This window comes from Micropterus salmoides, unplaced genomic scaffold (assembly GCF_014851395.1).
Source record: "Micropterus salmoides isolate LMB-PRFRI ecotype aquatic unplaced genomic scaffold, ASM1485139v1 Ms_hic_scaffold_3, whole genome shotgun sequence".
Taxonomy (NCBI): Eukaryota; Metazoa; Chordata; class Actinopteri; order Centrarchiformes; family Centrarchidae; genus Micropterus; species Micropterus salmoides.
Window position 1 is genome coordinate 7,909,609 of NW_024042261.1, and position 15,449 is coordinate 7,925,057.

The following is a 15,449-nucleotide window of genomic DNA, read 5'->3' on the forward strand; positions in this document are numbered from 1 at the left end:
AAGTAAAGTTGCTCGCAGGCGTTTCTTCCTCTTCTTCAGATTTCTCAAATGGAGCCAACCTTTCCACATGTCTGCCTTTCACCAGTATTTGTGTTGAATAAGCGATGGTTGTGATAAACTTCATCATAAAAATTCATCATTAGGCCACATTAGACACTTAAAACACTCAGAAATCAATTAAAACTTTTAAACATAAGCTTTTAATTTCCTTAAATATAATCGAATTAAGTGTTAATATTATTAAAATGATAAGTCTAATCTATTATCACCTTCACAACATGTATGTGCCTCTAGGTCAGGGAGTTCATTAATAATAGTATCAGGTTGGGTTACCTGGCCCTATGTGTGCACTGCAGATCTGTGACACGTGGTCCATTGAGGCAGGCACACTGTAATATACAATATCTCATAATTAGACTTTTTTTTTGCAACACAACTTTGTAAAAGTCAATGCTCACATCAATAGATATTTCACCTGTTGTAATTTAATGCAGCTTGGATTGCACCTCATTGTACCCCACAAAAGTGTCTGCCAAAGTAATTCATGTAAATGTAAACTTGTTAATTTCCTATTTTAGGGGTTTATTTAGACATCCAAAAAAAATAGTAATACATTTTATTAAGAAATATAGTATTGAACATTTAGTTCACATTTTCACTCATACTCACTGTGTCAGTAAATTACAATTTCACCCAACCCTCATTTGTATAAATGAAGGAGAACCAGCATTGCAAACCTGCCTTGAAAGTGGTTGATTACATATGTTACAAATAGGAAAGGTAAGTATATTTTTGAAGAAAAAAAAGGGAATAAATCGAAGTTCTGATTAGCCTTATGGTTGTGTCCTTCATGATATAGTAATTTCAAGCAGTTTGCACTGTTTACACAACTGTCACTTTTATTATATTTGTAGTTACTAAGTATTGATTAAAAAAAATAAAAAATCAACAAAAAGTAGCTTTTTACTCAACCACAAAATTGCAGTAAATGTTTTTGGTCACCAGATGTCATTATTTAAATTGTGGATGAAGGGTGAGGATGGAACCAGACTGTCAGCTGTATTTATTCAGTGTGAACAGGTTTTAACATGTTTCACTGTTCCTTTTCCAGGTAATATAGCATATTTAAGAAAACTAGGGACATGAGGGTCAGCTATATTCTGTGAAATTTTGTTTTCACAAAAGATTGTCTGCACCTTTCATTTTGGTAATAATGTCTAGGTGTGGTACTTGACATACAATTCCAAAGTTGATATACCAGTAGTGTTTATAATGGCCACATCATCAGGTCAGATCTGAACAAATCACACTAGCTCATCCCTCTATAGCCTACATGTTTGGCAGATCTCATCCTGAGGATCCTCAGTAAAATGTTGCACTTTCTTTTCACATAGAATGGAGAGTTTAGGACTTTACCGCAGCCCGTAAAGAAAAACAACAACCCCACACGTTACACCCGTATTGTTTGTTTCATCATGAGACTCCCCCGCGTACTGGTGCGTTCTACCTTTTTTCAGTGAACCGCAAGAGGAAACTCATAGACGGAACAAGGAAATGACCTCTAGCCGGTCCAATGATATCACAGGTTCCGCGTTCATTCATGGCGGGGCTGTATGAGAGGAGCTCTCTGACTATTTTCAAGGATTTCTAGTTTTTCAGTGTTCTCTGTGCCAAGTAAAACCTGCTGTTGATTCGTGCAATATCGGCAGAAGGTACAGGATCAACGACATGTCGGGGGAAGCAAGTTCTCCGGTAGGTTTCAACCACACTGACACATTAGTTTGCCCCCACGCGTGAAGCATCTTCAGTACTAGCTGTGGACGGCGAGCGCCATTTCCGTATGCGCCGTAATTTGAAGGCCGGTGATTGGTTGATCGTGTTGTCTGTTGCAGTATTCTGTTGTCTATTGGACGGTTAAAGGCATGACCGGTCTGTCAAACGTTGACAGCGGCTAGAAATAATAGCATATAGACTGGTTTGAGTTTAAAAATGATACCGTTTTGACCACGTAGTTGACCTGGTAGGTTAATAAAATACTATGATATAATGTAGGAATGTTTTGGCAACATGGCATAAACAAAAAACGTTAACGTACCCCAGTATCCAGTCAGAACTCCGTGTTCATGTGCTAAACTTTTCAACCCTAAATGTTAACGTTAGCCGGGGACTCCAAACACATCATGCCGGTTGAAGGTATGTTTTCATTCGGCTGTGAAATTAAGCAGAAATGGTTGCTATTTTTGCTGGTTTTATAGTCTTTAATTCCAGTTTTACGAATTAGGCAGAATTGCCTGCTCCTGCCCTCTGTGTGTCTTTCGATAAGTTACTGGTGAATAATGTATAATACGCGAAACAAACGACAAAACTAAAGTTATGAATTTTTATTAGACTGTCTACTCTGTATTTTTGAAGAGTTGTAGCTCATGTTAGCTCATGCTTTTAGGTTGTAGAAAGTCCTCTTTACAAGCAGATGTTATTTTGAGTTTGAACAAAAAAGTAATGTTTTGTATGAAGAACAAAACTGCAATGGTTCAACCACACTTGTGAGGAAAGTAGACAAATATGCATTGAGCAACAAATCAATAAGAATGTTATAAATCACCATGTCATTGGTAAAATAAATTTGAAGCTTAGCATCTGTACAGATTGATCAAGATCAAGTGCACAATAATGCCTGTAACAAGCTGGAATTAACAGGCATATTGCTTTAGCAAAGCTGTTCTGTGAAGGTTATTTAGATATGTTTCGGTCCGTAAAGCCTGATGAATGTGTAAGGACCGAAACATATCTGAATAATCTTAACTGCAAGTAAAAGGACAGCGTGTTGGAGCCTTCGCTTCTCTTCTCTATGGACATTACCTCCCACACACATGTCCTCAAGAAACAGTAGGTGTGCATTTGTTTTTACAGTCTAGTTTTAAAACTTTAAAATAGGAAGATAAGGTTGGTCTAGAGTTAGCACTAGGGGAATTGGGTCACAGAATATCAGCTGAACATACTATGGACTTACAAATCACAGTTTAAATCTATTCAGTCTAACCACTGAGTAAACTGGTTCCCAAAATATGTAGAGCCCGGATCTTGGGTCATTTATGCTTTTCTGGACTGGAAATCATTTAATTCTTCTTACATTTGGTGTCTGAATTATTCTGCTTATCTATGTTAAAATAACAAGTATTGAAGAAAAAAGCAAAACATCATTATAACAGGTGATTCTAAGGTTTTTAAAGGTATTTACTAAATAAGTTATGAAATAGTATCATTATTAAAATTCATCTCAGTATTATTGTATTAAATATTAATTGTAAAATGGTTTCATTTGAGTTATATTATATTTCATTACTGCAAAATGCCTTCAAAAACCTTTATCTTCTTTGTCTATCTGATACCTTTATTTCCCAGTGTTAAATTTCAATTCCTGCTTTTTCAACCTTCAGTCAATCATAAGCCTCATTTACCAGGCATGGAAAATTAAACAAGTGTCCATTAACACTAAATGACACACATCAACTGCAGTTTTCTATACATAAATTGTACATGTAGTGACAGTTTTTAAAGATGATTAAAAAGATAGATTAGCTCAGTTTGTACACAGTTAAATATGTTACTTGGTTTTGATAGCTTTCTGTCAAAAGAAACAAATCTGCTTTAAATGTTCATTTTAGACGTATCATTCTGTCCCAGTCTGTGGCAGCTAGCCTGATGTAGGTGGCTGATCATTCAGAAATAAAGACTTTCAGGAGAGGAAAGTTTCCAGCCACAGAACGCTCAGTATGTCAAAAACCCTGTGACCACACCTCATACACATGACTCTACATGGCTGCCCCTCCCTGCCTTTTATAACGGACTCAATGAATTGGCACACTTATCTTTTGGAACCAGAGATATCTTGGGGTGGAGGTCCTGGAGGAGGTGGGGGGAGGGAGGGGGGGAGTTTGTCCGGTAAAAAAGACCACTGTTCAGTATCTAGAGGCTATATGACCTCAGCGCGGCTCCTTACCGCGACACAGCAGGCAGTCTCGGCCACACAGCGCACACAATAGCCTCTACAGTGCAGAGGCTCAGTGCAGACACACAGAATTATGGAGGAAGGACCTTACAAGTACATCAGGGTGAGACGGGCAGAGAAAATGCTTCAGCACATTTATAAACTAGCTTTAGAGGTGGTTGTTAATGTGTTTGGGGTGACTGAAGGACGTCAGTAAAAATATCTTAAAGGGGTTTGGGAGAAAGTGAGTTTAAACTCGTGTGGCTGACTTCTCTTTTGTCCCCCGCAGGAAGGGAATGGCAAGGTTAGTCGGGTCATCCGGATTGGAACCCGTAAGAGCCAGGTACAGTACTACATTAATTCAATCATGAGCTTTGCTTTGATAATGCTTGCACAGTTTTTAAATGTCTCAGAGAATGTGGCTTTTGCATCGTTAATGGTTTCATTTTTTGTCTTTTGATTGTTTGATGTGGTTTTAGCTCTAATTAAAATGTGAACATAAGCCTTACAGAGCCTTAGTGTGCCGGTTAAATGACTTGTGTGACGTTCCTCCATGCTGGTGTAGATACAGCAGAGCAAGATGTCTGGCGCTCTTCATGCGGAGATAATATAATTCTGGCTCAACAATGTCTTTGTAAGATAACTGTTCCTCCTCCAGTCTGCCATACTGATTTGATGGACACTGGCTCTGCGGAGGGGTACTCTGACATTTTCTGTTAGTACAATCAAGCTTAAGTGAAGCGCTGCTGTGTTCCTTCTGTCCCAGTTGGCTCGCATCCAGACTGACAGTGTGGCGGACAAGCTGAAAGAACTGTACCCTGACATCCACTTGGAAATAGGTGAGAAACATCCCAGCCTTCATTTTCTGTCAAATGATCCTGTAGAGGCGTCGTAGCTGTGTCACAAAATCTTCTAACAACTGCAGCGGGCATGGATGTCTATTCTATAATTGGCTGTATTCTTTTTAGCTTTAAGTGAAAAAGTGAATAATAAACATGAAAAAACTTGTTTGGAATTTAATGGCTAGTGTTTCTCAGAATGTAATGTGTGTTGAATCAGCATATTACCTCGTGTGTTTTTATTTTTTGTTTATTTGATTTAATTACTTACACAAAAGTCAGACTCTAACAATCTGCTAGGAATTAGAGCTGGCATTATAAATCTGCCAGACTGGTAAATCGGCTGTTATTAGCTCATTGCAGAGCTCGCAGCATCTGTGTCAGCTGTCGAGTAACAAGAGACTGCAGTGAAATAGTGACATAGTTTGTCCACCAGAGACCAAGGACAAGATAATGTTTCCCTTTGTAAAATATCCAGCTTAAAAAAACAACAAACAAACCTCTAAGTGTTCAAGATCGTTGTTGATATGTCGTTATCAGGTTTTTTAAATTCCCAAATAATCATATCAGGATCTGCGGTCGGGTTATAATAGCAATACCTTTTTTGTAAGGAGACTTTTTAAAAAGCTAAACAGCCAACAGACTGATCTGATTCTGCAGAAAAACCTGTTTTAATGCCACTATGCAGCTTGTAGCCATAACTCCCACTATCTTATGTGGCTCGGCTGTCTACACTTGTGTCAGCTGAATAGCTCTCTCACTGTGGGTGTTTTTGCTAGTCTTCACTGGTTAATCATATTAATGAATCTTTGTGTCTTCTTCTCTCTTTCAGTTGCCATGTCAACGACAGGAGACAAAATCCTTGACACAGCTTTATCAAAGGTGAGGCTTGCCATGATTTTAAACAGACATGTGCGAATTATTATTTTAGAGTCTAGTTCATACTCACTTGTAGGATTAGTGTATGATTTATGATTTGATTCTTGATTATATTCAATACATGCAAATGGAAAATACATAAAGGGGTTCAGTGGGGATCTGCTACTTGCAAATGTCTTATTTTCACTGTGACAGATGAATGTAAAGTAACGATGTAACAGAAAGCCACTGTTTGTTTGTTTGTTTGCAGATTGGAGAGAAGAGTTTGTTCACCAAAGAGTTGGAGAACGCTCTGGAGAGGAACGAGTGAGTGTTACCGTTGTCGTCTGTGGCTGACACTGCACTGCCTTCACACCATTGTTTCACCGACGGACGCAAACCGTTAGGGTTTCACAGACGGGCTCACGTTTCAAGACTTTCGTTTTGTAGCTGTCAGTCACATTTTGCGCCAATACTCGATAAGTATGGCTGTTAAGCAGAAGCACCTCTGGCAGATGTCTGACTTTGAATAAAATGTATTTATCACTCACTGTTATTCACTAGGCCTTTTTTTCCACTCCTCCACATACTCTCAAACATCCACAAGAGCATCCTCTGTATGCTTCACATAAAATCAATGCAGAGGGAAACGCTTTGATTTCTTCCACAGCCTCAGATGTAGCAGGTGGCTCTGTTCTGTAGCCGCCTTGAAGATGGAAAACATACACGACGCTGAATGGCTGTATTATATACCATGAGACATAATGGAGCATGTATATATGTATATATGACTGTGTTATTGTGTGTCCCACAGGGTTGATCTGGTTGTTCACTCACTGAAAGACCTTCCCACCACTCTGCCTCCAGGGTTCACCATCGGGTCTGTGCTGAAGTGAGTGCACCCACACAAGTAGTGTCTGTATAAATTCCCACTGTATCATGTTGGGATACGTTTTGCTGCTATAAAGGGGGCAGATCACAAACTAGGTGGAGCTGTAGCTTAAGACAATTTAATTTCAGGTTCTGGGTCAATTTTCTTTAAGGGACACTTTAGATTTTTGTCAGAATTGCCCCTTTAAATTTACCCTGTTGAGTTTCTGACCACTAGTGGCATTATGGAGCCACTATTTGCTAAGCGGGCTGGCATTTTGCCTGTACTCCACTAGCATTCGCACAGGGACACAGATGTACGCTTACAAGCAGGAGCACACGGGGGACACATCCTGCCCACAGTTTCATGCAACTATAAAAACGCAGCAATGCACTAGCAAAAGGCAGGAAAAAAACACTGCAAGCTAGCAAACATGCATATATACCATTTAAATAATATTACATTTAATGGACATGTATTGAATACACTCGGGCCTTTAAAGTTATACACAGTGTGCTTTGGGAAAACCTAACTGTACATAATGAGTTGTATTGATTGTAAAAACAGTTTTTAAAAAAAACTATTTTGTGTTTGTATTAGTTTGTGTGTGTATGTATGTATATGTATATATATAAAAAGACAAAGTACACATTGGTGGAAAAGTATTTGGGGGACAGGAAAGGTATGATGAGTTGTGACAAAGTCCCAGCCTGATGAGAACATTGTGTAAAACCACATCAGGAGGCCTTTATTGTTTCTTACATGCCACTGTCACTGAAGCGGAGCTGAGCAGATAGCGGCAGATCAACTCTGCCTTTGTAAGAACAGATCCTATTGGTCCTTAGAGGCGCCCAGTTCAAGTCACATATTACTTATTGTTGCATTCTGCAGATCATAGTATTTTTTTGTGTTATCTTACCAGCTTTAACCACCAACAATCCTATCCTTCCTGTGGCTTTTAGGAGAGAAAACCCCCACGATGCTGTGGTTTTACACCCCAAAAATGTCGGGAAAACTCTCGATACTCTGCCAGAAAACAGGTACAGTCAAGTAGATAATATAACCAGTTGTGTTTGTTTTTCACTCTTAACAAAAGAATGGATAGCTTGACTTCATTCTGTGTGTTTGTGTAGTGTGATCGGCACCAGTTCACTGCGGCGTGCTGCTCAGCTGAAGAAGAGATTCCCCCACCTGGACTTTAAAGATATTGTATCCTTTTAGTAGGAACATGTCAGACCATAATAATAGCATAAAAAGATTTTACAGGTTTAAGAAGGCGTCTGCTCTCAGGGGAGGGTGCTAGCATGCCGGAGTGGATATTTGTCTCTGGAGTATTTTCCTCAGCTGTCGTCTCTAGCGCGGGAACCTGAACACGCGTCTGAAGAAGCTGGACGAAAAGGAGGACTTCGCTGCCATCATCCTGGCTGCTGCCGGCCTCAGGAGAATGGGCTGGGAGAACCGCATCAGCCAGGTACAGTTCATGATCATGTGAAGTCCCTCGCCTGTGAAGTCTCTGGCAGACATTTCTCATCTAACACTCAAACGGTCTGATTCTTTCCACTGGTAGATCCTGGGCCCTGAAGACTGTATGTACGCTGTTGGACAGGTGAGAACAGAGCGATGGAAAATATAACACAAGGCTAACACACAGAAGAGAAGGCTCAATTATAACTAACAACACGTGTATGTGTGTGTGTGTGGGGTCAGGGGGCGCTGGCAGTGGAGGTCCGGGCCAGAGACGCAGACATCCTGGAGATGGTGTCTGTCCTCCATGATCCAGACACTGTGCTGCGCTGCATAGCTGAGAGAGCCTTCCTCAGACACCTGGTATACACACACACACTGACACATTGACCCTCATGAATGAAGATAGAAGTCCCCATGTATTCAATCTAACTGTCATTTGTAGGAGGGTGGGTGCAGTGTTCCAGTGGCCGTACACACCCAGGTGAAGGACTCCCAGGTAAGACTGCTATGTAGAGGCAGACATACACACATTTAGCATGCATACAGTTGGCCATTCACTAAGGCCCCATCTACACTTTTTACACACAGGTTAACAAATACGATCTCAATCCACACCAGCGTTATAGCTGCATATTTTAGCTGCGTATCAGAACTGATTAAAACGACTGGAAACGCACCTCTAGTGGCCGTACACTGGGCATGCGGTGTAAACATGAAGCAGATGGTTTGGTCCGTAGTTTTAGAACATTTGGGGGAAAAATAAAGAAATACAGAACCACACCGTATTTTATTTGCTGGGACTGTTACTGAATGTAACACGGGAGGTAAAAGCAGCTGTGGCGGCGGAAAACAGCCTGGGAGTTGTTGCAAACTAAAGGGCGACATGCACAGTACAAGTGTAGGTGTTGCATCGTGAGACCCAATCAGAGAGCCAAGCGGGGGCGTCTGTGTCATCATTTCTAAAGTCCTCTGTTTTTGTGCGTATCAATAAAACGTTACCCCGAGTTTTAAAATGAAAAACGGGGTCGGCAATGTTTTCAAACTGCTCTGTTTTAGGTCTTTGTTTTGGCCGTTTCACCGTGATGATGGTGGCAGGTTTGTCGCTCACAATTCTTAGTAAAGTTTCAGACCGAGGTAGTCAGAAGCAGGCTTCTCAGGATACGCTAACTGGTCCCATGTTAAAGGTCAGCGTCCTCACCAGGTTTGCTCCATGGAGAAGACATAGGAATAAAGAAACAGCGTTGTTCTTATATTGCAGTGTAGAGTTAGTTAGACTCTGTTTAATACAGTATGTATTGGGAACCTAGACCAGTTCCCACACTGCGGGGGAATCCCACAAATCACTGTTTGAGTCTCTATCAAGGCTTTTTCTAACCTGTACCCCACAAAATGATCTAGTTAGCTTTACTAGCTTTGGAAGTAAACACCCGTCCCTTGCACCTTTTCTCTTTAGATTTAGTTTTTGGGACAGAGAAAAGAAATGCTGTAATGCTCCGTGCACACCACGTCAACATGTTGAGAAATCTTGACAGCCAAGTTACTGTTACCAAGCCATGATCGGACGAATCGCTGTTCGGTGGTAGGGTTTAGCAAGTGGTCAGTTACATCATCAAGTGTTTGAAAAAGCACATATTTAAATTCAGATCATCATTTATGCCCATTTGATAAAAAAAAAGCCAACCTCACTGTAAATCTGGCTTCAGGCTGTACCTCATCTTGACCAGGCTGGGTGAATAATAATTTGCGAAAGTGCAAAAAGGTTGATGGTGAAACTCTTATGTCTTCCCAGCTCTACCTGACGGGGGCAGTGTACAGCCTGGATGGATCTGACAGTCTGAAGGAAACCATGCAGACTAGCATTGCTGCTGATGACAGGGTGAGGGTACGGTGTTTTGACCAGTGGTCACACTGATGACTAGAGGAAAAACAGATGTGTGTGTGAAGCTGTGTGTTTTTTGTTTGTGTGCCGGCCCACACCAAACTTTATATTGTTAATGTGCGTGACAGAGCCTAGAAGAGGTGGACGAGCAGGTCCAGCGAGTGGGAGTCACAGCCAGCAAGGTCTCCGGTGGAGCCCAGGACCGGGCTGAACGGCTGGGGGTCGACCTGGCCAAGTTACTGCTGAGCAAAGGAGCCAAGGAGATCCTGACGGTGGCCAGGCAGCTCAACGACGCCAGATAATGCTGCCGGGCTGAGGGGCAGGGCTCCGGGAGTCGGTCACAGCCTTGTGTCGAGCAAAACCTAGAATTCCTTTTTTTATGTTACATATTTGCAGAAAAACTGAGGATTTTAAACACTACTTGGACCAAAGCAGTGCTCAGTGTGATACGGTGCTGCTAAACTGACAAGAAACATTATCAGCTTGTTCAGGGTCATTGCAATCTGTAGTGCTCTTGGTCTTGGTCCCAGCCTGTTCTTACGTACAGTACCTCATGGAACCATCTCCTGAGCTATGTAGAAACCGCCTTACTGGGATTATCAGTGAAACACAAAAAGGCCTTCACACGTTGTCGCAGCGCTTACAGTACCAACACGGTCAGACATCCTAGTGGTTTAATCCTTTTTTGTTTTTTGAAGCATTTCAAGATAGTGTGAGTATCAATATATTAAATAAAATGCCATTCATATTCCCCCCCCCCACATCCATTATTCTTCCCCAGAGACAGGGGAAAAAAAGAAATTAGCACAGAGTTCCTCTCTTGGCTCTTAGCTGCATTCTCATTAGAAAATCTGACAGTTGATGGTACCAAAGATGAGTTTCCAAGCACGTGGGCACATTTTTTCAGTTTGTAGCAGGCAACACTGCTTTGAAATGGGGCTCATTTAGGTGTGAATATTGAGAAATGGACATGGAAAGTTCTATTGCAAAGAGGTCACCTATTGTACTTGATCAGACCTTATCCATTGGAGTAATTGGCATTAATAGTGTAGTGTTTTATCACGTTGGCCTCCTGAAAAACAAAAGTACCTTTTCTGCATAAACTACATTCAGCTCTTGTTGGATGGAGCATCTTCAGCTGAGGATGTTTGCTGCTTTTAAGATTGTGCTGGCTGCCTCTTTTACAGAGAGAGAGAATATATTTAATAAACTAAATATGATAAGCTGGAGGGATTGTTTTGTTTTACCCCACCGAGTTTGGACAGCTTTGTACTGAACATATATGACGAACAGTTCCGCTACATGACTGGAGATTACTTGTTTAACACTGGAGCAATATCACTACACATACAGCGCCACGTTAAAAATCTACTGTGAGCTTATATTTTTAAATACGGCGTAAATGCAAAAGTTGTGGATTTACAATAGTATAAAGTGTTTAAAGAGTAAAGGGTACAGTTGAAAACCTGCTCATTGGATTTCATGAACTGGCTTTAGGGGCAGTCACATGTTAGAGATGTATAGTAGCCAACACAACAGACCTTTTATTTGATTTTTTTTTTTGATCCACAACAGTGTTTAACTGCTGCATTGCCACACTGGCTCAAACCTTGGCCTTTTTGGACTCATCCATGTAGATGGTGTTTGTATGTTGTGGTTCTACCGAAGCACCTCTGCATCCAACAAAGCACAAATTAGAGAACTTAATTATGACTTCTGTGTCATATTTATAACGTAGTTTTCCTGTGATTACGAGTAAATGATAACTGCTTATTATTAGGAGATTGTTATCTCCTAATTATGGAGTTTGAGATGTGGAAATGCTAATTATGAGAGGCTAAGTCATAATTAAGAGATCCAGAATATATCCTTTGGTGAATGCAATGCACACCTGTGTAGTTCCTCCACAGCTTTTCAACATTTTATCAGTTTGTATTTGCTGTAATGTTGTCATGCGAGATGCTGTACTCCACATATCAAAACTGAAGAGTTTCCAAAAGCAATAGATTTTCAAACTTGACTTGGCTAATGAAATAAACAAGTCTTGAATGCCATTATTTGTTTTTCTATAGTTTCTGTTACAGTGCCATCTCTGTAAATTATTTCTGCCCAAGTAAACTGCATATTTGCCTTACATAGAACAATGCCTGTTTTTATTTGATAAAGTACAGTAGATCTTCATCAGTGTACCCACTGTACCGTTAGTGTGATACCATATTGTATTTCTTTTGTTTTATAGGTGTTTATTGTATGTTACACTTAATTTAAACCTCCTGGGACAATGTAAGGTAACGTTAGCCATATTTGTTTTTCAGCTTTAATTTCTCTACGGATTAACGTAGAAATCTGTTTTTAGATTCTTTATCGCAGTACTTGTTGCATCTATCCATTAATGACAAATAATTTACGTCCTGAAGTGTCTTTGTTTTGCCACTTATGTGAACATTATGTCAAATCAAAATGTCAAGAAACAAATTTCAATAAAAGCTGTGTGTTATAGCTGTCCAGTTTTTATGTGTCTTTCATGTACTCGTGGACAGCGTCAATATCGCACACCCCTAGGTCAACCAACATTGCCATAGTTTGAACCTGAATTACTGTATTACTCGACCACAATGTAATGAAAAATAATGCACGACAGATTATTTTATTTTTTGACCAAATAAGCTCATAAGTAAATCATGACAGGAGCTGGCCAGATGCTAAGCAGATCTGCTAAGATGGTACAAAACCCTGTTTTCATCTACAACTCGTGAGCAGGATCCTTGGTCATAACTGTAGACACTTCCAGCAGCTTTTCCTCCTCAGATCCCCTCATCCAGTCAAACTGCAGTCTTCCATACAGAGTCTTACCGCAGGGGATCAAAGGGAAGAAGCTGTGTTGGGAGGCCATTGGAATCACATAGTGAAAGTCTAAGGGGTCCAGCTCTAGGGTGTTTTTCATCTGAATCTTTTGAACCACCCTCTGATGTCCTTCTGCCTGGCCAGGCTGCAGTGGGGGGATGGTTACAGCAAGTTGTCTTGCGTTGGAAGACCCGGCCAGATGATCTGCAGTGGCCAACCTTGCTCCCCGTGAAGAACAGAAACCTTGGGGAGAAATAACTCTGTACAGGGACTTCCTCCACTCAGGTATGGACTCGTGGCCTCTTTGGTCTTTGATGGGAAGGATAGTTTGTGCAAGTTGTGCAGAGCAATCAGGACTCCCCAGGTTCAGATTGAGCCCCGCACTATTAGTCTGTACGTTGGAGCGTGTCGCCATAGAAGCAGGGCTGCGCTCAGCTGTGGTGGCGAGGTTTCGAAGGTGTGATGAGTTCATGTTGGTGACTTTGATCTTCTTGTAGAGCTTCAAGACTTTTTGATCCAGGGGCACTGGGGCTTGGTCTCTGATGTTGCTGTATTTGGTGGAAGACAAGAGGAACCTTTTATCTCTGATTGGTGAGCATTTAGGAGGCCCAAGGTCTGGTTGGGGTTGTGGTTCCTCTGAGCTCGGAGAGGGAGGAGGAGTCAAGGTTTTGATCTCTACAGGTGGTATGTACGACGTTACCCTGGGTCCTGAAGAGGCACATGTAACGCAAACAATATTAACTCTCAAGAAAGGTTATTTAAAGGGGACCTATTGTGCTCACTTCCAGCTCTACATTGTACTTCTGACATTCCACTAGAGTACATTTGCATGATTCACAATTCCAAAATATCCTTATTTATCTTATACTGACTCCCAGTTTATCCTCTGAAACATGCCATTTTTGCTCCTGACTCTTAAGCCAACTTTATCCTGATTGGCCAACTTCCTGAAGCCTGCCCATTGGCTTGTGAACCGCTGTAACCTGGGGCAAGTTCAATCTCAAAACATTTGCACCGGTTTGCAACTTTTTCGGATTGAATGGCATGTTTTGTCGGTGGTGAACTCGCCCCTGTCCCAGTTTATGACTCATTCAGCTGGTCAGGACTACTACTTGTGAGTAACTTAAGCGGTCGAATAAGTTGGACATCCCACTATGACTTGTTATTTATCCACACCCATCTACTTTTGTGTATGACATTTGCTTTTTGTGTGTAGCATAAAAGGAACTACAACTTCAGCTCGTTACACAACCCTGTGTTGTAAACTTCTAAATAAATCTACCTCGTACTTCATAACAATTCTGTTTGAATGAGTGGCTCTTGCGTGAGGCCTAATGCCTTCATGCACTGAATGAATATATATACAGTTTGTAGTCTTGATGAATGTAACCTTGCTTTGGGATGATGGTATCTGCAGACACCACAAGACTTTCCACCGGAGGCTCCGACCACTCTATAGAAATGGAAAATATATTGCAAAATGAAAAAGGGAACAAGTTTTTTCACTTGCACAGGCCAAGATAAGAATTTCAAATGCCATGCCCAACGTCATTTGCTTTTACCTTTACAAACGAAACTGGATGTTCTCTGTTTATTGGGCACAGGGAGATATTGGTGTGGGGCTGTGATGCTTTCGTGAAGCTTTATGTCTTCCCTTGGCTCTCTCAGTTGTTTAAGTCCATTTTCGTGACAAGATATTGGTCTAGATAATGTTTTTTTTAAATTCATAGTTTATTATGGAGAGTTATAACCTGAATAAGAAGTTCTGAATAATTTAGTTTTAACACTTACGTAAAGTCCACAGTCTTTCTTGAACTTTCTTGAAAGTAAGACGAATCTAATTCCTGCCTCTGGGGCGTCACAGTAGTGTTTTCGTCATCAAATGTTTTCAGATGGTCCTGCAAGGTAGTCTTGGTCTGGATGTTGTAGGACCGCTTCACAAGGACAGTTCTATCCATCTTGTCCTCCTTTCCTTTCTCCTCATCTGCCCTTTCCTTTCCTTCCACCTTTTTTTCTTCCCTGTGTTTCTGTTTTTTGTCATCTTCTTTTTCTTTTGTCTTTCTTTTCACACTGTCTGTCGTTTCTTCCTCTTCCTCTTCCTCTTCCTCATCACTTTCTATTAACCAGAATGTTCTTGTGCTTAAGTCACTCTGATCATTTGTGTGTTCATCCTCCTGATGAAGACTATGAAAGATGATGTCATGCCAGCAGTCAATTTCACTTCTTTCAAGTTCCGTTTCCTTCCTCCCCCAACTCCGGATCACAGAGTTGGGGATATAGCCATCCGGAGCTATGGGCCATTTCAGAGGCTCTGCGCTCACATCAACAGTTTGAGACATGATGTGATATTCGGCCCTTATCATCAGCTTAAGCTCCAGCCTGTTGTACCAGTCTGACCCAGCATTTAGCTGTAACTGCATAAGAGTTAGATAGTAGTTAAAGAGGAAAGAAGAGTTTGGTGTTTTGGAAAATAATCTTATTTGCTTTCTTTTTGGGAGTTAGATAAATATGAAGCTACAGCCAGCAGATGGTTAGCTTAGCAGCTAGAAACAGCTAGCCTGACCCTGTCCAAAGAAAAAAATCTGCACCTTTAAATCTTACACATCATATTTCTTTTTTGTTTAACAGTGCAGTACAGTGAAAGTGTGACAATCACACATTCAGGTTTTATGGGGGTTACGCAGAACGGGGCAATTTCTTGCT

The 15,449-nt window shown here is 41.0% G+C and overlaps 2 protein-coding genes across 3 annotated transcripts; one reads left to right on the forward strand and one right to left on the reverse strand.

Annotated features, from left to right (window-relative positions):
- Nucleotides 1–1,556: 1,556 nt before the first annotated feature.
- LOC119882645 (porphobilinogen deaminase-like) lies at nt 1,557–12,405 on the forward strand. Of its 2 annotated transcripts, none has more exons than XM_038692789.1 (14): nt 1,557–1,752; nt 4,278–4,331; nt 4,755–4,827; nt 5,660–5,709; nt 5,957–6,012; nt 6,500–6,577; nt 7,519–7,596; nt 7,690–7,765; nt 7,914–8,027; nt 8,124–8,162; nt 8,264–8,383; nt 8,466–8,519; nt 9,813–9,899; nt 10,031–12,405. In XM_038692789.1, the coding sequence occupies exons 1-14, from the start codon at nt 1,729–1,731 to the stop codon at nt 10,202–10,204; spliced, it is 1,077 nt and encodes a 358-aa protein (XP_038548717.1). In that variant the 5' UTR covers nt 1,557–1,728; the 3' UTR covers nt 10,205–12,405. The 2 variants fall into 2 exon arrangements, with proteins under 2 accessions (XP_038548717.1, XP_038548716.1); XM_038692788.1 differs by lacking the exon at nt 1,557–1,752 and adding an exon at nt 3,982–4,112.
- Nucleotides 12,406–12,563: 158 nt separating this feature from the next.
- Nucleotides 12,564–14,777, reverse strand: LOC119882646. Its single transcript, XM_038692790.1, has 4 exons — nt 14,538–14,777; nt 14,309–14,448; nt 14,137–14,199; nt 12,564–13,454 (listed from the first exon to the last, which is right to left on the reverse strand). Exons 1-4 carry the CDS (start codon nt 14,702–14,704, stop codon nt 12,646–12,648), a joined length of 1,179 nt encoding a protein of 392 aa, XP_038548718.1. The 5' UTR covers nt 14,705–14,777; the 3' UTR covers nt 12,564–12,645.
- Between the last annotated feature and the right edge of the window lie 672 nt (nt 14,778–15,449).

Bases quoted from the DNA above. Each gene is read 5' to 3' on its own strand.
- LOC119882645 (XM_038692788.1), top strand. From the start codon at position 4,083: ATGGAGGAAGGACCTTACAAGTACATCAGG. The intron at 4,828-5,659 runs GTGAGAAACATC...TCTCTCTTTCAG, and splicing joins TGACATCCACTTGGAAATAG to TTGCCATGTCAACGACAGGA. The intron at 7,597-7,689 runs GTACAGTCAAGT...GTGTTTGTGTAG, and splicing joins GATACTCTGCCAGAAAACAG to TGTGATCGGCACCAGTTCAC.
- LOC119882646 (XM_038692790.1), bottom strand. From the start codon at position 14,704: ATGGATAGAACTGTCCTTGTGAAGCGGTCCTACAACATCCAGACCAAG. The intron at 14,449-14,537 runs GTAAGTGTTAAA...AACATTATCTAG, and splicing joins AGAAAGACTGTGGACTTTAC to ACCAATATCTTGTCACGAAA. The intron at 14,200-14,308 runs GTAAAAGCAAAT...CCATTTCTATAG, and splicing joins ATCCAGTTTCGTTTGTAAAG to AGTGGTCGGAGCCTCCGGTG.